Source organism: Mugil cephalus, chromosome 3 (genome assembly GCF_022458985.1).
Source record: "Mugil cephalus isolate CIBA_MC_2020 chromosome 3, CIBA_Mcephalus_1.1, whole genome shotgun sequence".
Taxonomy (NCBI): Eukaryota; Metazoa; Chordata; class Actinopteri; order Mugiliformes; family Mugilidae; genus Mugil; species Mugil cephalus.
The window spans coordinates 560,157-583,739 of NC_061772.1; the positions used below are offsets into that span (position 1 = coordinate 560,157).

Sequence of the window (23,583 nt, forward strand, 5' to 3'; positions counted from 1 at the left end):
ATGTGCGTACTTGTGCTACTTCTATCATGCATCAGTTATTGCCTCCGGATTTAATCTCTGTTATTTTCCATCAGTCTGGAGATTATTGAGAAAGATGTATAGTGATAATTGGCACTAATGACATGAATACATAGATGAACTAAAATGCACATACACATTTTCTAATGATGGATTTCAGTAAAGCTACCTTACAACAATGATCAATTATAGAGATATTGCCAAGGTTTTCAGTGAGTGCAAACATGACAGGATTGAGTTATTGAAATGAATAGCTTTCTAATTCAACTCTTTTCTAATGGTGGCTTAAAATGAAATGGCTGAAGGTTACCTTGTTCACATTCATGTGTTTTTCAGTGCACACACATGTCCTGCACAATCCATAACATGTCTGGCTGAATAACATTCATTACAAGTTAATGATGGTCTCAGTTCAAGTGTTTGTTCTAGAAATTTAGGCTGCTGCCACATGCTGCTTCCAATTTCTTTGCACTCATTTAATCAGGTTGTCAGTTAATTGCCTGCAGAATGTTTACGAGGGAGAGGTTTAATTAAATTTAAACCCTAAAATGATTGAAAGCATGTGTTTCCATACAGAACATAATAATTTCACAGATATCAATGAGTTCCATTACAAATGTGTGCCAAGGCTTTTTAAGGCTAACCAATGGAAGGCCAGCACCTTACAATGGCTGTTTTGCCTGCTATGCTTGATTCCTACTGTTCCTGTCATCATGAATAACTGGACTTACAACAAGCAACCTGTGCTGTGTTTGTGTTGTGAAAGTGGACCAGGTTTGATAGTACATGTGACTGGTCACAAAATTCAATTTTCAATGAGACTCTTTATTCAAATGATGCACCTGTCCCTGTTCTGCTGTGTAAAGATTGAGCTTGTTCTGTAGATGACTGGCACTTTGTATATCCAGTGAAATTATGAACACAACAATAAGCTTGTGCAGTGGGAGAATTTAAATTTCCAACAAGTTTAGCTACTGTTTACTATTTACAAGATTCATTACATGGCATTACAAGATGACTAATGATGCTAATATCCAGTTTATTGGTCTCGTTCTTTGTTGAACCAAGTAAAATCATGGATTGCATTATAATTGTCAGTCACCAGAATTAGATTTACCCTGGGTTCACAGTGTCTCTAATGAAGCAAGAGGACATTACCAAAATTGTGCAAACAATGAGTTATCTGTCCAGTTTACATATGACTTCATGCTTGCAGTTCTAAATGACACAACTTACTCCAGTGCCTGACAATCCAATATTCTCCTTTTTGTCATGACATAATCTGGAATGCAAAAGACGTGACGTGGGGGCGTTTGTAGTCACCTACCAACTTCACTGTTAATACTTGTGTATTTCTGTATTTGTGTCTTTCTTTGTATCATAAACTTTCAGATATTTTAGACCTGCATGTGTCCTCTTGAAAACAAACACTCCAACATAGAATTTGTTAAAAAGGAAGCATTATTATTCCTCTCAGTTCTGTGACTTTTCATCCCCAATGTCCAATTATATCTTTCCTCATGTTATACTCTACATATTCGATGCTACAAATACTCTGTTTTAGAGTCCCAGTGCCTGCCTCCTCTTTTGGATAGCAATAATTCCTCCTGTCTTTGTCTTTCTCCAGCTTTTTGATGGAATCGAGTGCGAGTTTCCAATATTTTTCATCTATATGATGATTGACGGTAAGTCCTGCTTCATCCATTGCTGCTGTTAAGGTGCCTCAAGATTTCAAAAGCAAGCATCTGCAAAAGGAATGCTCAAACACTGCGTTGTGCACATACTAGACGTTTACCACATGTATTTCCGTGCAAGCTACATTACACAATGGACCTTGAAAGGAATGCCTGTATATAGCTTTAAGAGCTTTAATTTACTGCATATACCTCACTTGCGGGCAGCTGTGGCTCAGTTGGTAGGTAGAGCGGGTTGTCCACGAACTGAAGGGTTAGCGGTTCAATCCCCAGAATGTGCCATATTCTGAAGTGTCCCTGAGCAAGACACTGAACCCCCAGTTGCTCCCAGTGCAACTGACACTGATGTGTGAATGTGTGTGTGCTTGTGTGAGCGAATGGGTGAATGTGTCTCTGACTGTAAAAGCTTTGAGTACCTTTGAGTAGGTAGAAAAGCGCTATATAAAAGCAAGACCATTTACCATTTGATGCAGTTAACAGTTGTGTAATATAGAGGGAATACTGTCAGGATTGCTTGGGGTTAGATGATGAGATTACTTATTTTTTCCCCCTTGCAAAGCATGCATGCGTGCTTTAACATGAAAGTGGCTATACTCTGTTTGTTTTGTTTTTTATTATTATTATTTTTTACGATTGTTAACTGAAATTACACTGTGTATGTGAAAGGACTTGTTCATAGTGATGACCGATAATTCTCAGTTCCCCACTGCTTTACTAAGCATGTTTAGGGTTTTGACCTTGCTTCTCTCACTCTTATAGCTCTTATCATCATGTTTTTCCGGAACAAAAAATTGATAAAAACCAATGCATATTATCTGTCCAACACTTAACAGCAGGCATGTTAGTAACTGTGAATAAGCAACTGAAGTTACAAAAGAAATCATGCGATCAATTTATAAACCAAAATATTGTATAAAGTTTTTACTCATAAATGAAGCCACCTTTGGCAGATATAACATGTGAACACACATGTGGTCCAACAGAAGAGCTCCTGTAGCTCAAATTGCTAAGGAAGTTCATTCTGGTTCTGATTGAAAGGTGTCAGAATACACAGCGCATCACAGTTTGTTGCCTATAGGGATACACAGCCACAGATCAGTCATGAAATGGACACATGAGCAATGGAAGAAGCTGTCCTACTCTTATGATCATGAATCACTTTTTCATTTAAATCAGGTGGGTGGCTGGGTGCATGTGCATCGTTTACCTGGAAAACATATGGCACCAGGATGCACTATGGGAAGAAGGCAATCCGATGGAAGCAGTGTGATGCTTTGGACACTGTTCTGTTAGGAAACCTTGGGTCCTGCCATCCATGTGGATGCTATTTTGACATGTACCACATACTTAAGCATTGGTACAGACTATGTACACCCTGTCTTGGAAATGCTATACCCTGATGGCTGTGGCTTCGTTTAGCATGATAATGCACCCTGCCACAAAGCTAAAATGGTTCAGGAATGGTTTAAGGAGTGCAACAACAGTTGAGTCTTGACTTGACTTCCTCTTGGTCGGATCTATTGAGGCCCCACCTAGTCAATTAAAAGACTTAAATGATCTGCTGCTAACATCTTGGTGCCAAATACCACAGCACATATTCCGTGTTTAGTGGAATCCATGCCTTGATGAATCAGGGCTGGATTCATATTTCATACCCTACTCCCACACGCACATACAATACATGCAGAACATACAGTGCCTGTTGAACCCCCCATGTTTTAGATGTTTGGCTACATTGTGTTCAGTCTTTATTTTTTTCCAAGTTTTATTAGGAATCTTTTGGGTGTGTTGCAGGAGTGTTCAGAGGAAATAAGACTCAAGTCAAAGAATACCAGGACCTTCTTGAACCCATCATCTTCCAGTCTTTTGAGGGTGAGTAATTATTACACTGTACATACACAGACACAGACCAAAAGGTAAAATTACAAACAAATGGGCATGTGTGTAACATTTGGTGTAATAATATGTTTAATTTTGGAGCTTTTGATTGTTCACACTCTGGCAGTAGTATTACTTTCTCTTATTACGGTAAGTTTCCTCATAATATTCATACACCACATACTGTGACCAAGGCTGTCTTGATGAAACAGGCAAATGCAGTGTGCATCATTGAGGATTATCCTGCTGTACCGTGGCAAATGCATTTACTACAGTATTTTCAACCTATTTATTCATGTTTAAACTGCTCCAACTGGACTGCATTCTTCATAAAAGTTTTGTCCGTGATGTGACAGTAGACAAACGCCAGTGCGGTTTCACCCACTGAGCGGCACATAGACTACTCTGAGCGGCCTCATTAACATTTAAATAATGGGACTAGTCATATCTATGGCTCTATACAGTACTGCTTAAAAGTATTTGCACTCTTCAGAATGTTCTACATTTTTGTTCATAAAAAGTTCTCAATACTTCAGTCTTGATAGAAGATAAATATCCCAAGCTAACAAATGAAACAGAAATGTTCTGTTGTATCTAGTGTTACCCCCTAGCTCAGCAGTAACATCATTTAAACAATGCTGGTAACTGTTGATCAGTTGTTTATAGTGGCTAGGAAGGATTTTTGCCTATTTCTCCGTACATAACCATTTCAGTTCTGAGATATTGGTTAGTTTCGTCACATGAACTGCTTTCTTCAGGTCCTTCCACAACATTTTTATTAGATTAAGGTCATGACTGACTTGGCCATTCCAAATCGTTTTCTTCTTTACTCATTCTTTTGTATAACCACCTGTGTTCTTGCGGCTATCCTTGGGTTCCTGACATTTTCTTTTAGAAATGATTGGTATAATTAAAAATTCACTTGTCCATAAATGATGACAAGCTGTCCTTGCCCAGATGCAGCAAAACATGCCAAAACAAGGACATTGCTACCTCCATGTTTTCCAGAAGGGATAAACTGCACATGTAATAATGCTGTACGGTTTTTGTCTCTAGACATGAGCCTCTTATTTAAACCAGATATTTCCATTTTGGTCTCATCTTTCCATAAAACACCTACCCAATAATGGTCTAGCTTGTCAACACGATATTAAACAAACTGCAGGCAGGCAGAACAGTTGGTGAACAGTAACTTTGTTCTTCCCACTTCCATCTTCCGTGCACACCACGGTTGTTCATTCTTAGCGGTGGACATAACATTAACATTAGTCAATTTGAGAGAGGCCTTTAGTTGCTTTGAAGTCATCCTGTGTCCCTTTCTGACTTCTCTGAATATTCTGCGTCTTGGTTTTGGAGTGATCTTTGTTGGTCCATCAATCTTGTGGAGGGTAGCTGTCATCCTCAATCTCCATGACAGTCAGAGTCTGCTCTGGCCTTTTCTTATAAAGCGGCCTAGCATAGTCAGTCCAGTCCATTTTTTGGTCAGCTGAACACCAAGGTATTTATAAGAGTCCACGTCTCTGTGTCTGTTCCCTAGATGACCATTGGTGCGTGTGTGTTTGACCCTGCAGAATCCACCACCGCTTCCTTCAATCAAACTTCCCATCCCAAAGTGCTTTACATAAAAAATAAAACAAAAGACAATAGACCAAGAGACCACACACACACACGTACACGTGAGGACGCATGCGTACACACACACACATGAAAATTTTAATAACACTGAGAATTTAAGAGCAGTGAGGAAACGCTATCCCACCCTTGCCACCTTGAAGTTGGGGAAACACTAGAGACATAAAAATAATAAATATATACTATAATAAATAAAATTCAATTAAAATGTATACTAAACAAAGAACATCCTTGGTTTTACCCATATTCAGTTGGAAACAGTTTCCTAGAACCAGACTCAGATCTCTCAGATGAGTCCTGTGTATTCCCCATCTTCCCCATCCATTCTCTTTAGAGTAGGTTTTTTTGAACTTTTCCACCCTGATGAGCAACAACAACTCTTTTACTGAGGTCCACAGAAAGCTCCTTGGTCCAGGCCATTTTTAAAAGAAAACAGGGTACTGAATGAAACACTTTTGTTCAGATGGACTCTCATCTGGCCTCAAGACTTGTATTCCTAAAGATGCACTTCACAGATATGCATTTATGTAGAAATGTTGCATATTCTGAGGGGTGCAAATACTTGTAAGCTGCACAGTATGTCTATTGATATGCTACAGAATGCAGTACAAAGCATCAGATTTTGCTGAAGCCACTGGCATGGCTCTGAAACAGATGGTTTATCATTGACCATATACTGTATACTGCCTACTAATCAACTATAAGACAAGGATTCCTAGTTATGTGTTGTCACATCATCATAATATTTGATGTATGTAACCTTAGGTTAGGCAGCTATGATAGAACACAATACTCGCTGACTCGATAGGCTAATCAATGGGGGTGGAGCCAGGCTACTAACACCATTGTCCAGTGTATATGGACATGTTACGGCAGGCTGTGTCTGAAAAAGAAAAATATATGGTCCAGGGACAGTGGTAAGAGCCTATGTAATACCCACTAAGCACCACAAATGAACACCGGCCCAAAATAAATAGAATAAAAAAATCACCGGCCCAACAGGAAATGTCCCAGTCCTCCCAGTTAGCCACTATGGGCCTGGAGGGGGTGTACTCTTTTGATTGTCTGCTGAGTAAGAAATGTGTAGAGGAAGGAGATTCCACAAACTATTACAAGGAGAAGAAGTCATAAGAATGGAATTCCAAAAGATATTAAAAGATAGACTAAGATAGATGAAGAAGACAGACAGTGATGCTGCAACATGACTGTGATCCTTCACAACTTTTCCATCTTTGACTGCTGAACTTCCGTTTCTCTAGTAGTGTGAAAGTGCCTAATGCACTGTAAAATTGGTGTAGTCAATCTGTTACTCTCGTACTGCAGTTTAAACTGAACTTGAACTTGCCACAAATTTTTGCGAGATTTGTGAAAAATACACCTTTCAGTACTTCTCTTGCATCTCAGTTTTTGGGTGGCAGTTATTTTATCTTAAAATATAAAAACAGCCATTATATATGGTTCAGTCTTCCAGGTTTCAATAGCCAGGGTTTTCAATAAATTGTTAGGTAAGTAGGTGATGTTTGTACATCCTAAGAAGATTGGCAGCATGAGTGCAGGAAAGAGCCCATATTATTGATCCACTCACATGTAAGACGCTAGACATAATGATGAAATGCAACATCACAGTGCGACCAGTGCAGTACACTTTTATTCTGTAACTAATCGATTGTTTTTGTTCAAATACACATGTTCAAGGTAGCTGAACGTGCTAAACATGCTGTCTACATGCAGGCAGACCTCACAGTTCTTATCTCTCTTACCAGGTCACGCTGTCATTCCCAAATACTACTATGTCCCAGCTGACTTTGTGGAGGCAGAACAGAAAAAGCATGCAAGCCAGAAGCGTTTCCCTAGCAACTCTGGCCGTGATGGGATGCTCTTCCTGTGGGGCCAGGCTCTCTACTACATTGCCAAGTTGCTGGGTATGTTTGTGTGTGTGCATGAACCTAAGCATCCATTCTGCAGATTATACAGATTATATATCACTCTCACAAACCATTAATAATACAAAACTAATGTGACTTTGAATCCTATTTGTTGATCTTAATTAAACCAAATAACGTTTCTCAGACTGTAGTGTTTAATTATTCATGATTATTTAATGGTTTTAGATGATGCTGTCTGACTCATCCACTACATTTATTTGTGTAGGAAATTGATTTTTTCTCTGTATTTTGCACGCGTACGTTTTTTGCATATGGGTGTGCATGTTAATGATTTTCGTGTTGACATGTTTTGTGTCTATGTGCACTCGCATTCCAGTGGATGAGCTGATTAGTCCGAAAGATATTGATCCCATCCACCGATACGTGCCACGACAGGACCAGCGCAACGTTAGCATGCGGTACTCCAATCAGGTGAGCTGTAACTGTGACTGACTGCACTTGGCTCTTGTTTGAACGGTTTCTATTACTTATCGTCTTGAATACTTGTGGATGTTCATTCTCAGCACAACTTTAGATACAAGTGCTCATTGAATCACATTATAACTTAAATCTGAGCTGTGGCAATGTTTGAGCTTTCAAATGTTTTCAGATGTGACATCTAAGTGACACCAACATTATTTTGCCCTAGGTTGCTGCCCATTCTCCATCTCCATGACAAAAGACTATGACATTTTTGTACATTTTTCTGTAATACCATGTAATTAAGACCATCTTTCCAGTGGTGATGTTAATGCCTAGTTCTATGCTATCAGCTTCGTGTTAGCTCTGTCTGAAGCCATCCTTCTTCATTCTTCTTGGCATTCATTTTTTCCATTGAAAATAATGGGGGACAAAAAAGCTGAAAAAGAATAATCAATGGAGGCATACTTCATTTTAACTTTAAACTGTAGACACGAGTCTTGTGTATTGGTGTATTAATCCATGTTTTGATAGGTCATATAGTTTTTGATCAATCACTGTTCAGTGACCATGATCATTTTTGTAGAAATTCTGAGTTTATAATGAGTGACATCATCAGCCAGACTGGAGGAAGGTGTCTGAAATTGTCTTAAACATTTCTCTTTCCACGTTCCTCCCGGCCACAATTTACACTCTACGCACATGATTTTTTCCACAGTTGTAGACAAACTTGTACTGTTACACACAATGTGCTCGTCAAAGCAGTGAGACTTACAGAATTTGAACTGTGAGCCTCTGAGTGCCGTCATGTCCCTGTCTGCTCTCCATTGACCGTAATGCAAAGATTTTCTGAGAGAAGGGAAGGGACCCCTGTTTTAAACTCGCACATGTCTCCAAAATATTGACTCTAGAAAGACAAAGAACATATCACAGAAGGTGAAGGTCTCACGACACTCATGGTCTGCGTCTTTTTCTGATAGGAGCTACCTTTTTGTCACAGTAAGCCAAAATGCGAGACCAGCGCAGAGGGAGAAAATCACCCTTTTCTCTCTGTCCCGGCCCAGCGCGCAAAAGGATCATGTCAGCCAGTAGTAAAAACTTTTGAAGAGACAAACATTTGTCTTTAAGAGGTACACATTGCATCATTTTACTCTGTGAGGCATATTAATATACTTCAGTCAAATGAAGGCTCATTCTGACTGGACATTTATCAGCACTGGCATTGACATTTGACATCTGAAGACTGTTCTCTTCATGTTGAACTGTGATGAATAATTGTAGAGATAACAGGGAAACTATCACTCCTGTTTCCACTTCACTCAGTTTGTCAAGGAGCGAGTAAACTGCCATAGCTGCTATGTTAAGTATGAACCACCAAAACAATGTTCATGTCACTTTCCACTTTTACTGTCCATTAAAGGCCAAAAAAACCCCAAAAATAATGAATAATTATTAATTAATAAGCTTTTCTTTTTCTTTTAATGATTAATAATTATTAAATTATTAAATAATTATTATTAAATAAACCAAGAGCATGTCAATAGCTACGTATAATCCCACTCTTCTACACAGGGTGTTCTCTCCCTTTTAAGACTATGTAACGTACTTGGTAAAATACTCTACAATTATTTGCAGCTGTCATTTTTTCCAAAAGAAATTGGCTTCATGATATGTTTTTAAAGAATCTTATATCTAGGCTGGTTCTTGATTGGGCATTTAGTATAAATATTTTGCCTAACAAAATAATTGTATTTATTCTCTGTGGGCAATTCTTGTCAAAATCCCCCAGTATGATTTTTAAAGGAGTAAATTTAAGACAGATATTCAAGGCAGATAGCCAGTTTTGGATACTGGTCCAGAAGCTTGCAACATAGGGACAATAATTAACAATATTAAACCTATTAAGTTGTGTTTTGAGTAGCAGTAATTCTATTAAAAAATCCTAAACTAAAGGAAATATGAGGATAAGAATCAATTGTTGCTGAAAGTATTAAATTCATCTCCCAAAAAGTGCAGACTGAGCATGGGTAAGCAGAAGAGAGGCCTCTGGGCTATCGTATATCGTATCGTATTATATATCGTTAACGAAAACAATTCCATTCCTCCACAATATTTCCAATAACACAGGCTTTTTGTATATTAACACTTCTGAATTCATCCATATTACTTGATTTTGAATATCCTCTGTGGTGTCAGAGAATAATTCTAGAAACTCAACCATGCCTGGTCAAAGGTTCCCTAATATACCTTGCCAAGGTATATGGGGGGGGGGGGGGGGGGGGGGGGGGATTACCAGATTGTTAATCAATGTAACCTTTCCTAGTAATGTCAGAATCCTTCCTCTTCAAGGCTGTAAAACCTTTTAAATTTTCTCAAATTTATTTTAACTAAATCTTTTAGATTATCTGGAATAAGAATCTCTAAAAAAATCTACTGAAGTGTTACACCATTGAATTGGAGCTTAACACTGCAAATCAAAATATGTTTCTTTCAATGATCCTATGCTCATAGTGTATTTACCAAAAAAGTTTGAAATAAGGTTGTTTTGTTTTTGTTTTTGTTTTTGTTTTTGTTTTTGTTTTGGCTTGGTGAAAAAAGGTTTAAATGATGGCATCTAATGAAGATTTCTTAAGCTCCAGAAGGAAAGTCATATCATCTGCATATCATGTCAACATTATCTCTATACAGCCCACGATGGACTGGGAGCCTGTACAGGGTGAAACCTACCTTTTGCCCGACGACAGCTGGAATAAGCACCAGCAATGTATAAGGCAATATAAAAAAGAAATATAGGACTATATAAGAATATTTAGGACAATAGAATAACATATAAGATGGTATACAGTAAGAATATATAAGGCAATATCAGAATATATAATATACAAGACAAGGCAATATGGGATCCTACAGGATCCTACAATATGGGCACTGGCAGTCCAACTCCTCTAGGATGGCACATTAATAAATACCATTTCCAGACGGTTTGCTGTGCCTTATCGTTGTATATAGTTGTATTTGGAACTCTGGAATTAGCAATTTGGGACTTTGTGAATACAATGCAGTGGTGTTGCTGTGTATAATTTCGGACATAATTTGTTTTGAAGTGATGCAGCTGACAAGGTGAAACAGTTGGTACTTGACACTAGGCATATCCATGGAGAGAGATATATACCTCTACAGGCTAGACAACAACACCCTGACTGCCATTAGGTATCGTGATAAAATCCTTGGACTCACTGCCAGACCCTATGCTAGTCCAGTCAGTCCTCAGTTCCTCCTTTCATTCCTAACACACTACCCAGCCCATATCAGTACAGATATCTCACCTCATCTTCTACTACCGCTTATCCTCACTAGGGTCGCAGGGGTTGCTGGTTGCTGGAGCCTATCCCAGTTGTCATTGGGCGAAATGTAGGCTACACCATGGACAGGTGGCCAGTCTATCACAGGGCTAACACAGAGACAAACAACTCAATTTAGAATCACCAATCAGCCTAACAAGCAGGTCTTTGGAGGTGTTCGGGTTCGGGTTACCCGGAGAAGACCCACTCAGACACAGGGAAAACATGCGAACTCCACCCAGAAAGGCCCGAGCTGGACTCGAACATGAACCTTCTTGCTGGGAGGCATCAGCGCTAATCAGCCCAGTATAGTTATCTTGCAGGATTTTTCCCACTGAGATCTGATGTGTTTTAAAATTGTTCCTTCATTTTTGGAGCAATGTATATACCTTTCCTTGTTCAGATTAAACACTGATTTTTAATTTGGGATCAGGCAGTGTGTGTAAACTATTGTCTTTATTACTGTTATGTCACACCCCGGCTCATGGGTCATGGCAAAAAGCAAAGATACACAATAATGTAACATTAAAGAAATTTATTTATAAGGAACAAGGATAAATAATAACAACGAAAGCATACCTTATAGGTGGGGTGTGGATGTCAGTGTTAATCAGTGTGTTGATGGGTGAATGTTCTGGTATTGAATGTAAAGTGTTGGATAAAGCAAAAATAATTAAGAATCAAGCTGAAGCAAACCAAACAAAAACGTGGTCCCCCCAGGATGAAACAAAAGAAGACAGAGTGCGAGATGGTAGTTGACAGCCAAGTCTTAAATAGGCCACCCACCGGGAGACTGGGCAGGTGCTCCCAGTTCACCAACTGGGCTCCGCCTACCAGCTAGGTACCTGAAAGACAAAACTAAGAAAACATACCAAACAGGCCCTGCTAGGCAGGAGGCCGTCACGATTAGCGTATCAGCATCATATAGCTTGTATGCGGCTTGATTTCTCTCAATAGGGGAATAAGGTGGGAATACTTGCCAATCTATTATGCCGCTGGCAGCATTGCTTTTATGAATTCAGCTTCTAAACTAGTATGCAGCATGGGCAAAGCCTAACTTCCCTCAGGTAGGCTGCATATTTAGTCAGGATTATCAGAAATTTATCACAATAGCACTGTGGAAACTGGAGTCATAGGCAATATGACAGTTGACAGTGACAATGTGTGAATGGCTTCATTTTGAAAGAACACACATTTTTTTTCCATGTCTCTTTGAAATGGACTTTTTATTCTTCACATCAAATTGCTGACAACTTGTTAACTTAATGACTTACTAAAATGTGTGCCAAAAAAAAGAGTGAAAAAAACAAAACAAAATCAAATGTTGGACATCAAAATGCATGTTGATTATTATCTCCACAATTTCTCTGGTTCCTTGTTATACAGAAGGTTGTGTAAGGCACTAATTAGGTGAGAGGCACACAGAGAGACTGCTTGCGTGCCAAACAAGCTAACAGTCACAGATGAACATTCCGAAAAGGAAATAATTATATTATAGATCTACCTCAAAATCATCCCAATTATTCTTATTTTTCAGGATCTAAAATAATCAGGTCATTCTTGTTGGTATATCCATGGTTACACTGTGAGTAGGAACGTCTTGTTCAGAATCCTGTGGCAGATTTGACTAATTTGCTCAAAACTGGGTTATTGGTTGTATTAAGAGATTTGGATTGCCATTGTGAATCAAACTGTTGAGTCATTAAAATCGACCTGCAAAACTGTAAATCACCATATTGAAGTTTGTACTTGTATCAAATTCTTAATATTATATTTCTCCTGCCAAGGCACGATGAGAACCCAGGCACATATCATCAAACCGAAAAGCTGATATAAAATATAGAAATTTATTTCCATAACCACATACAAACAGAGCGTTTTTTGTAGTGTGCTGTGTACATCATGGATTCGTAGAGTCTTATATAATCCAGAGCAGTACCTCTGATTTGATAGGAAGGCAGCCATTTAAGAAGGTTTTGCAGGTGTTGCAGGTTGATTTTTCTGCCTTTATAATTTTAGCAAATCTGAGTCGGATGTTCAGATGTTCTCAGGCAGCATCACCAACGGGTGGAGTATTTTGTTTCAATGCAGCAAATTAGCAGAATTCTGGTTTCATTATGTAGCTGTATCCTTGTCCTCTGCAGTGGGAAATTAGACAGGTTGAAAGCTCTGCACAGTTTGGGGTTGTATGCTTTGTATGCACAAATTGCATGCTTCATCCTCTGTTTCTCTCTATCCTCCACAGCTTCTCTCACCACTGCCCTTTTCTCTCTTATGTTGCCTTTTACCTACTCTACTTGGTTCAGGGTCTTTCAGGCTTTCTGCTCTTTATCAGTGTTTTTTAAAAAACAAAAAAAAAAACACTTCTAGTTCTTTCTCTTTTTCTGTCACAGCTAGACACTTAGCTTCCATGCTGTGTCTGCAAAGAGAACTGAAATGGGAAAAGAAAAATATGGGTTAGATGTGAGACAGAGGGAGTGGAATAGGAGGAGGTATATTTGCGCTTCTCCATTTTATGTTTCCGTGTGGGCGTGTGTGTATGTGCGTGCGCATTGTTTATGTAGGTATGTATGTATGTGCGTATGTGTGTGTAGCAGCTGTGTAGTTGTTTCTGTATCAGCGACGTCCAATGTTTGGTCTGCAGGCAGAAAAGGCACATGGGCGTGCAGAGCTTTCACATGCAGTTAGAGCCTGATGTGTAGACTACCCTTACTTACCCTGAATGCATGCATAAATTGTCTCCCATTTTGTGTATTCAAAAAAGAATGTATGTGTTATACATAAATGCATCACTATCTCGGCCCATATGAAAGCTACGTGTGTATCATTAACAGTTCCATTCCTTCCAAATGTTATGCTGCCATTTAGTCCTTGCATCAGTTCATTCTGCTGGGGAGAATGAGAATAATCCACCCATTAATAGCATACAGTGTTGTACTGTTTGGTTCCATGTATGTATAAGCTGAGACATCAGCTATGGAATTCAGACCAGTGTGTTAAATTAAGTCATGAACTCATTATAATGCAAGCACATCATCATTTCTTGGAGTATTGAGTTAAGGCAGAAATGTCTTTTAAAAATTTGTATACTTTAGAGTTTGGACTATTTTATTTATTTATTTTCAATTAGACCATCATGTTAAGTTGACTTATCAACTCATTATTATGTATACACATAACAAGATAGTTCTTTATGCAGAACAGGCTCTTGATTTTGAGATATATTGAATAACCCCTTGAATCATTTTTTATACTGTAGTTAATGCAGCATTTGACTAATTTCCACCAAAAATATTTTGAATACTCCATTGTGATGCAATTTAGAAGAAATTTTATACAGTAGATTGTTAAAGCCTACATTTAGCATTGAGCATGAGAATAAACTGTCATTTATTTATTTAGTTGCAGTTATAAAGTTCTAATCCTTTTAATCTCTTTCCAAGACTTTAAAACTGAGATGAGAACTTTAATATGTTGTTGGCGTACAGGAACATTTTCTACTGAAATGAAGTGCAAGACTGTTAAATAGTGTAATAATTGCAAATAGTGAAAAATCTGCAAAAAATGCATTATTCGGGTAGTCTACTGCTGAAGCCCCTATGTGTTGTTTTTCACTTCATTTTCCTTTCATATAACCTAGTTACAGTGTATACACAATTCTATTTAATTCCTTCTCCAGCCGTCCTCATGGCTCTTGAAAATCCTAAGAGACAGATCCGTACAGCCTTGGTCTGTCTCTCAGGAGTACCATGTGTCCAGTGTATCCCTTTGTCTCATTTCAATTCTAACCTGTCTACACTCACTCGCAATTCACTAATGTTTATCCACAAGTGTAAATTATGCATACTAATATAGCAGTCCTGCACTTAATCATCTCCATGAAAGTAATGGTATTGAGCATTTCCTTTCAAATAACTGAGAGAGCTGTGGATTCAACAGTGTTTTCTTTTTGGAGCCCGTTTGATAGCCAATAATCTGCCTGAATACACTGTAAATAGCGCCCTCTATGTCAAAAGAGCTTGACATTTATAGTGCATAACCTGGATTGACACTGTCTGTAGGAGGCAATGTACAATTCCAAGTACCCACATAAATGGTGCTTCCATGTGAGGCATCATATTCTTCATATTCTTCCTAATATATTTACATCATAGTTGTGCCAGAGCACAACAGATGATTACCCCTTTTAGTACAGGTTGGTCTGGATAGGGATACGGAACTCCTGCTGTCTAGGACAGTATGTACATTACTATCCACTTCAGGGCATTGTTGTTACTATGAACATATTGTACAGGTGTATTTCTGCGTTAAATGTAATTCAAGGGTATGCATACAAGCAGGTGTATAAGTAAGTTAAGAAAAGTTAAATATGTATAATAACTACATTCAAAAGGGCTAAATACAGAGTAAAGGGCCCTCTGTTGAAGGATCTATAGACTGTTTCTTCCTGAGAAGCAAAATGACATCTTGAGCAGCATGAAGCAGATGTACTCTAATTCTTCTATTCCAAGGCTATACACATAAAATCCCACCATATTCAAACTTTCTCGCACATCCTCAGCTTCAAACAAGCCCCACACACAACATCACACATATGCGTGCCATCATGCAAACATTTTCTCTTTTTCCTTCTGTATACTTTGCCTCAGTCACACATATACATGCACACACGCACACGGACTCACCAACTGGGAGAGTGCTAAACACTGCTGCTTGCCAGATGGCCTGGTAGCAGACAGGAAATATCAAGCCCAGTGGTCTATGACAGTAAAAGCCTGAGAGAGATGGCTACTGACCTTAACCTGTGGGTAAAATGGGCATCACTCACGCACATTCACACATTTTGCAGTCCTTGACACACCACCCATGGTTTAATCACATTATGCTTTTATGTACTCATTTTCCTTCAATTCTTACCTTCTTAAAGGTCATGACCAAAACATGTGCGTTAGTGTTGCTTGGATATTTTGACATCTGTCACAATTGTTGTCTCTATTGGAGAAAAAACACTGAACACGAACCTTTGTGAACTTCTCTGTGATAGAGAAATGCATTCTCACTATATTGTGTTTTATTTTTAGGATAGATTCTGAATCATATCACTGAGAGCATTATGATGATTATGATTCAGATAATAGAGCATCAATGCTTTACCAGGAGAGGTTTTTACTAGACTTGGACTGACTGAAGGTGCAGTACACAGTTATGAGTGCTTATTTGTCTGAACCAGGGACATTCTCCTCTAGCAGCCTTAGCACTTAAGCCTGAAACAAATGGCTGATGTAGTGTTCCCAGCTTAACCTTCATTGGTCTGCATCTCCAGAGCTATCGGTTTCTTTTTAATCCACAATTTATCTGAATCAAACGCCCGCTTCACTGTTCATCTTCCTTTGTGTTCACCTTAATATGGTGACAAATCCTCATCATGGTCTCGCCTTTTTTATCAGTAGATGAACTTTTGAAAAGATCTTTAAAAAAATACACACCACACACTTTCCTTTCCCACAGCCTGAACCACAAATGACATGGCATTTTTACCATGACTTTCCCCATCCAACATATTTATGCTAAAAACCCTGACATTTAAAAAAAGAAATCATCTAAATATGAATCTCTAAGCTGCACAGAGACTGACTTCCCAGGGACAATACACCACCTAGAGTAATTTGTCTGTGCAGGGGCATGAAAAGAAGGGATTATATTTCATTCAAATAAAGGGGATGTTGAATAAATTCCTGTGGTCTTTTTTTTTTTTTTTTTTTTTTTTTTAACTTTATGAAGTCTTTGAAATGTTTTATTCCTTTGTAATGTGATGCTCACTTGAGGCTGCCTTCCGTCATGCTGCAAATTTAAAACCAGCACACAGGGAAAGATCTGACCTTGAAAAAGCATTGCAGTCTCTCATTAATTTTTAGCAAGTTGCTTTTCCTCTTTTAAGTTTTATTCAAATTATTAAACACAGAGCTCAATCAAATGGTTAGCAAATTACGGTGTATGTTATGATAACATGATATTATTCTGCATGTGTGAGCTTGAGTCGGTAAGCACCATATTGAGAGCAGTGCTCAAAAATAATATACTGTTAACTTTCACACACCTAGATCTAACCAGTTTTGCCTTTGACATCTTTTCTGCCCATTTCATGCATACAAACACAATTTTCAAAGTACAAAAACAAATTTATGAAGTCTCTGTTCAGTACCCAACATAAATCTGATGTTGTGATGCTTTGTCAGCTCCTTCATTTGTAGACTATAAGGTTTTGGAAGTAGACGTCAAAGAAAGAGAGAGATTAGTGGACTTTCCAAAACAAAAGCACAACATAACAAAAACTGAGTCTAACTTCCTGTATCAGTCAGTTAGACTCAACTCTACACGGTCAATTAATGTGTGTTTTTTCACTTTAGTGTGGGGGACACTCTCAGCTTCCTCACACAGACATACTGCTGTTTACATAAATCTGCTGCTGCTTCAAGTTATTTACATCTGGTGTTTGAATGAGATTGTTTGTACTATTGACAGAGTGACTGGGCAGAAATATGAGAGAGTCAGAACTCACAGAAGCAATAGAAGAAAGAGAAAAAAGAAATGAAGAAAGAAATGTCTGAAAGAAGGAACAAGTTACAAAACGAAAATAGCAAGGGTAGGTGGATGTAATTGCTGTAAACATGGAGAGAAGGTGTTTGGAAGGCAAGAAAAAGGATAATAGCACAGAAATTAGAATAAAGGAATGATCAAAGAAAAAAAGACCACGACAAGAAAGGCAGAATGCACAAATGTAAGAAAGCAAGAACGAGGGGGAAAGTTAACAACGGGAAAAAATACTGGTAGATGAAAGAAAACAAAGAATCAGAACAAAGTGAAAGAGGATATGAAGAAAAGAAGAACATATGTGTGATGCCTGCAAGGAAGGATGTAAAGGAAGGAAGTACAGGAAAGCGGGCGAAGGACAAAGGCACAGAAGGCAGGGTTTGAGTGAAAGGGTGGTGAGATGGAAACTCTTGCCATTTTTCATTTTATGGCAAATAAAATGAAGAACGGCAAGAGTTTTCATCTCACCTTGTGAGACAAATAAATGATCATCTAAGGAAATAATAAATGACAAAGGGATTTGAGGCCAAGACAAAGTACAGAATGAAGAGAGAAGGACAAGCAGAACAAAAGCAAGACAAAAAGTGAGCACAGCACAAAGTCCGAAGAAAGAAAATACAATGAAAGGATGGAAAATGGTATAATGTAGACCAGAAAAATTGAAGGAAGTCAAAGATACATGATTCTTAGAAAAAGGGAAGGATATAATAAAAATCTAAATGATGGAAAGAAATAAGAAAAGAGAAAAAATTAGATATGAGAATATAGAACATTGGAAGTAAAGGGAGAAGAGATAAATGGCTTCTGACTTTGTCAAATTTAGTGAGGCTGAAACTCTGAGGGCTGGCATGCACTAGCCAGGCCTGCTGAAAACTATCGACAATACACTACAGCACTAGTTAACAGCATGTCTCGACTGGTTTCAGCAGCATAAAGATTTATATTTGTTTACCTGGACAGCAAGGCTAGCATATAGTTTGTCATTATTCTTTCTGTGTACCTTTCCAGCAGTGTCTCTGCTTCCTTGCGTAGTTATTCATTCTAATTTGTTTGGTTGTTCGTGACAGATGTGTGCCAGCTCTATTTATTAATGGCCCTCTTCTATTAGTCACTGTGGGTTTGTCAGAGCAAAAATGTTTGTTCCTGTCATGGAGAAGTGCTTGCGGTTGCATCCTTACACACTATTATTAGACTGACACAAAACAAATGTGGCAAATGTATGTGGCGCTTTTCACTTTACAGTCACAGGCGCATCTACCCATTCGCTCACACAAGCACAGACACACTCATACAGCTGACTGTAAAATATAATGCTTGAATCAGCTGTGTGCTATGTTTAAAATCATTCTGATGAAATCAATGAGTATGGACCAAAACAGTAAAGCTGTGAGCCTATTAGCTTTACAATTACAATTAGAAAACCTTTCTTTGTACAAATACACACAACATTACATAGACTGGACTTGCACTAAGTTGCACTTTATGTCTATGTATATATGCATGCCTTTAAGCCGGGGTCTCTGCAATAATTCATTATGTTCTCATAATGACAATAAAGGCTCTTGATTCTTGATTCAGCATTCACTGGAAACATGTTTGCCTTCCTATAGAAAATATAGCAATACCTCTCATTCTGCTTCATAATCCCACAACAGATGACTGGTCATTTTGATGTTGTAAGCATTCTGTAGGGCCACATACCATATGCAGACGTCTCACAGGCATTTTAGTATAATTGCAAGGATATCCAGGACAGAATTCACACTGCTACTCCTGGATCTGAAATTCTGTTCAGCTGAAGCCTTAAAATTTGGAGCACAAGATGCCCCTGTTTTAAAAAAAAAAAAAATAATTGGCCACCCTGTTCCACCAGCACACAAGTGCTGTGCATACTTAATGCAACATTGAAGAGGTGTGTCAGCTAAGACAGCCCAAGAAGGCCTTTATGCCAAAGGAATATCATCACCAGATAAATACCAATAAACTCTCTGTCTTTGATCAGTTGCATGCACCCTTTCGTGTCCTTTATACTGTACATACTGTTGGATATCAGTCTGTTGTGTGATGTGATTGCATTCTGGGAGTTATTTCATGTTGAAGTGAGATACTCACCTTTTTTTAGTCTATCTTGTCACCAACAATTCACTGGTAGAATTACACAATGAAAGATTACTGAAACTGTGTTTGTCTGGCACACAGGATTGTTGTGTAGGTAGAGTTACTGAATATGTTTAGATGGCAATTCTCTGAACATTTCATTTCCTCAAGTACTGTGTATTACAATATTTTGTTAAAGTTTCAGAACTTAAATTACTCATATTTAATTGCAAGCAATCTATTGTCCCAACTTTTTTTCATCACACCTCAAAAACACTGTAGTGCTTTTGAGGTGTGTTACTACACCATCTGATTGATTTGGGCTCCAATATGATTTGTTAACTACCTTTTAGAGTCCCATGCAGGAACAAATGGATTGTATGCACAGAGTCCAAGACTAGTTGATTTTTAGAAGTCATTGCTCTCCTATTAATCAGAGAGATTTGTGTTCAGCCTTCTTTCTGTTCTCACTCTGTTTTAACAAGGTTGTTAGCTAAATCCTGCTCGACCACATAAAATGGCTGCTACATTTCTCTGTGTACAGTATTTGTGTGTGCACATCATGATGCATTCTTAATTGTGTATGTTGTTTTGCTGGCTCTGTGTTTAAACTTAGTGCAATTTTGAACATCACATTGCCATGTTCTGTGTAGTCAGTATATCAGTATATTTGGGTACGGCTGTGCGTGCATTGCCACAATGAGAACAAGATGAAAGGCTGCTGCTCCTGTGAGTCATTTTCTGCCGTCAGCTTCCTAAATGCCCTTGTATAGTCACTCTGTGCAATGAAGATTATCGGCTCTGCTTACAATTCACACACATGTAGAAATTTCATATAAAAACGGGATTTCTGCAGATAAAGAATGAGAAGAAAAAGGAAAGACACTGAAGGACACATACCTAAAGGCATTACTCCAATGTATACAATCCTCAGCGAAAAAAGCCAGAGAGAAAGAAAGAGTGAAATGCAGTGTTGCTAACATGCCTACACAAATGTGAATTTTGGTAAGCTTCCAGAGAAAGAGATACTGTTACACTTTCCTGTTAATAGGATGGCAGACAGATACACACGTTTAATTTACTTGCAAATACAAACAAAGGGACAAAACACAGCAGTTTTCTTATTGGTAGTCAAAGATATTTCAAAGAGATGTTTTCTTTTCCTGCTCTTGTAAGTGAACATTTCAAAATATTCAAATCAACAATTTCTACACTTTGGCCTTCATTTGTATTTCATTTATGCTGCCTTCACTGGCTCAAATACAAAACAAACAGTTGTTATTTCTGTTGTCAGTGTGTCCCTGATTGTCCTTGAGCCCAAAAGGTCTGAGACAACTGCAGATAAACCATCTGAAATGATTCCCCCTTTCTCTCCTGTCTCTTTTCTCTCCTGGTTTTCATGTTGTCTCTCACTCCGCCTCTGTGCTGCTGGCAACATGATTAATGTGCTGCTGCATTGTGGCCTGTTGTGAATCTCTATTATCTTTTTCTGTTTTGCATTTTGCAGTTTTAATGATAACTATGGAGAGTTTTTTGTTCAGCACTTGTTACAATAAGGGAATTCCTGGTGTTGTGTCCTAACATTGAAAAGCTGAATGTCATGGATTGAAATATGAAGAATAATATCATGCTAAGCCTGCTGTTTATCTTGTTGCTCATTTGTACTGGTGATTTATCTTTTCACCTAAACAGACAGTGGAGTTTTCAACAAATGTTAATCAATGTGTAAATAATGTAGTCTTTGTTGGGGAGTTTATTTAGCAAAGTAATATGCATCTGGGTACTGGTTATTATTTATTGCAGAGGGACAGTGCATGTGGGATTCCCTGATAAACTACTGTGCTCAAGTTAATGGTAATGACAGAACATCAGAACATGTGGCTCACTGGTTTCATCTTTAACCATTTCAGAACAACAATGCAGATGACATGCTCCTACCTCTGCAATAATCACTTTTTAAGTCATACCAGCATTTATATTCTGTGATTATATATATTTAGATTTAGAATATATATATTTAACATAAATTATATGTCTCCACTGTGAGCCAAGGTAGCAACATTTTGTGTAATATATGTACCGATGGTGTGTTTGTGGAATGACAATAAAGAAAGTCGAAGTCAGACCTACAATATGATATGAGAAATAAGCATGACTATATCAAGCCTTGTCTGCAAAGGCAGCAGCTGTTAGTTGGTCCAGATCTTTTCATTGCTTATGCATGTATTAATCGTTCTCTGTCCTTTTTACAGGGCCCCATAGAGAATGATGTTGTGATCCATGTGTCCCTGATCGCTGAGAGCCAGAGGTAATGTGTGTTAATGTGTCTTTGTATATATATATATACTATATGTCTCTCTCAACATGTTGCAGGCCATAAAAAGGATATTTCTCCTCCCCCTCCTAGTCAGCTCTCAATGGTGCAATTGTGGTGAGCTCATAAAGCTGGAACTCAGTGTGACCTCTGCTATCATCGTTCACTCTTCTTATTGCTGTGTTTGTTGTGTACATGTGTCTGTGTCTGTGTACGCTTGGATACAAGATCACAAGGCCATTAGATTTACCAAGATCCTAATGTCCACAGCTTTTCAGAATAGAAATCTGCTGCTGTCGACTTTCAAAGGGGATCCACAGAGCTCTTGCATTAATTTCAATATTTAATCATCTTGATGATGGTGATATACTGTACTCTAGTATCAGGTATTTAAACCTCTTAGATCACTCTAGATCTCTAGATCACTCGAGCCTTTGCTATTGAAGCTCAGTTCAGTTCAAATGTGTTCTATAATATACATTGGTGGAAAAAACAAATTCAGACACCCATGCATTTGTGAAATATTACACTAAAAATCACTCTACAGTCTTAAAGTGCAGTTTCTTTTAGTACACTCACAGACAATATACTAAACAAATCCTAAAACAGCCATTAAAAAATTAAAATTGATTGGTTCCATAAAAATAAATTTTTGAGTATTGGGTCATTTTGGTACCAGTGATCCACTAATGACAGCCATGCTTTTTATTAAAAGACATATTTTTCTGTTGCTGTTCTTCGTGTCTATATAAAGCCAGTACATTTGAAAGTTCTTCAGAGATAAAAATGGCTAAAACAAGAAACCTAATACAGGAAACATGCTGGAAAATACAGATTCTCAGCCAGGAAGGATATCGCCAGGAAGTGCAGATGCAGTAATTCAGCAGTTGGATTCACTTTGCAGAAATACACACGAACCAACAGGTTGGAAGACAAACCAGGATCTGAGCATCCAAGGGTTTCTTCAGCAAGAAATGACCGCATCCTGATCCGCATGTGCAGGGAAAACTGCGGAATGACAGGAGCTCCAACGGTGGTTCAACCAAACTCCTGCTAATGGCAGGAGTACTAAATAATAATGTGATGACGTGATGATGGAGGGAAAGTCCTCCTCCTTCTCCAGGTCCTCGACCTCCTCCCAGCGTAAGATTGTGAAGGAGGCGGCTGGCACTCCAGCAGCCCTCACCGCCCTCAGCTACCAGCCACTGCCACTGCCATTACCCCTCCACCTCGCATGGCTACCAACATGAATAGTGTCTCTAGTCGTCCCGTTCTATTAGTCAGATCCTCCATGGTCCGCCATGTCCAAATCAACAGGTATGTTACTTCATGTCATCCCAGTGCCTGCATCAGTCATCTTGACGACAACATCCTTCAGCTGCTGCAAAAACAATCTGCTGCAAACAAAAATCCATAAAACTCAGGAACGACTGCACTTGCCTCGTCGATAACTTTTCATAACCGAACAAGCGGTGCATTGTCTCTGGGCCCCTCCCCCCTCCATCTTGTGGTGATGTAGAGTTCAGCCGACTCTGGCAGCTTCACGAGGGGCTTAAAGGCTACTGCAACAGTCCTAGCATTCCATACGTAGACAATTTCACCACTTTCCTCTATAGGCCAGACCTTTTTAAATGAGACCGCTTTCATTTAAACCACAAAGGTTTTCTGTCTCT

The 23,583-nt window shown here is 38.5% G+C and overlaps 1 protein-coding gene across 3 annotated transcripts in view; it reads left to right on the forward strand.

The window, feature by feature from the left end:
• Positions 1-23,583, forward strand: part of phkb (phosphorylase kinase, beta) — a 123,070-nt gene that overhangs the window by 56,704 nt on the left and 42,783 nt on the right. For all 3 annotated transcript variants that reach the window (XM_047580683.1, XM_047580682.1, XM_047580681.1), the window contains 5 exons: positions 1,646-1,703; positions 3,507-3,584; positions 6,986-7,144; positions 7,485-7,579; positions 21,849-21,904. In XM_047580683.1, coding sequence (XP_047436639.1) covers positions 1,646-1,703; positions 3,507-3,584; positions 6,986-7,144; positions 7,485-7,579; positions 21,849-21,904 — 446 coding nt within the window. The remainder of the gene's footprint in view (positions 1-1,645; positions 1,704-3,506; positions 3,585-6,985; positions 7,145-7,484; positions 7,580-21,848; positions 21,905-23,583) is intronic.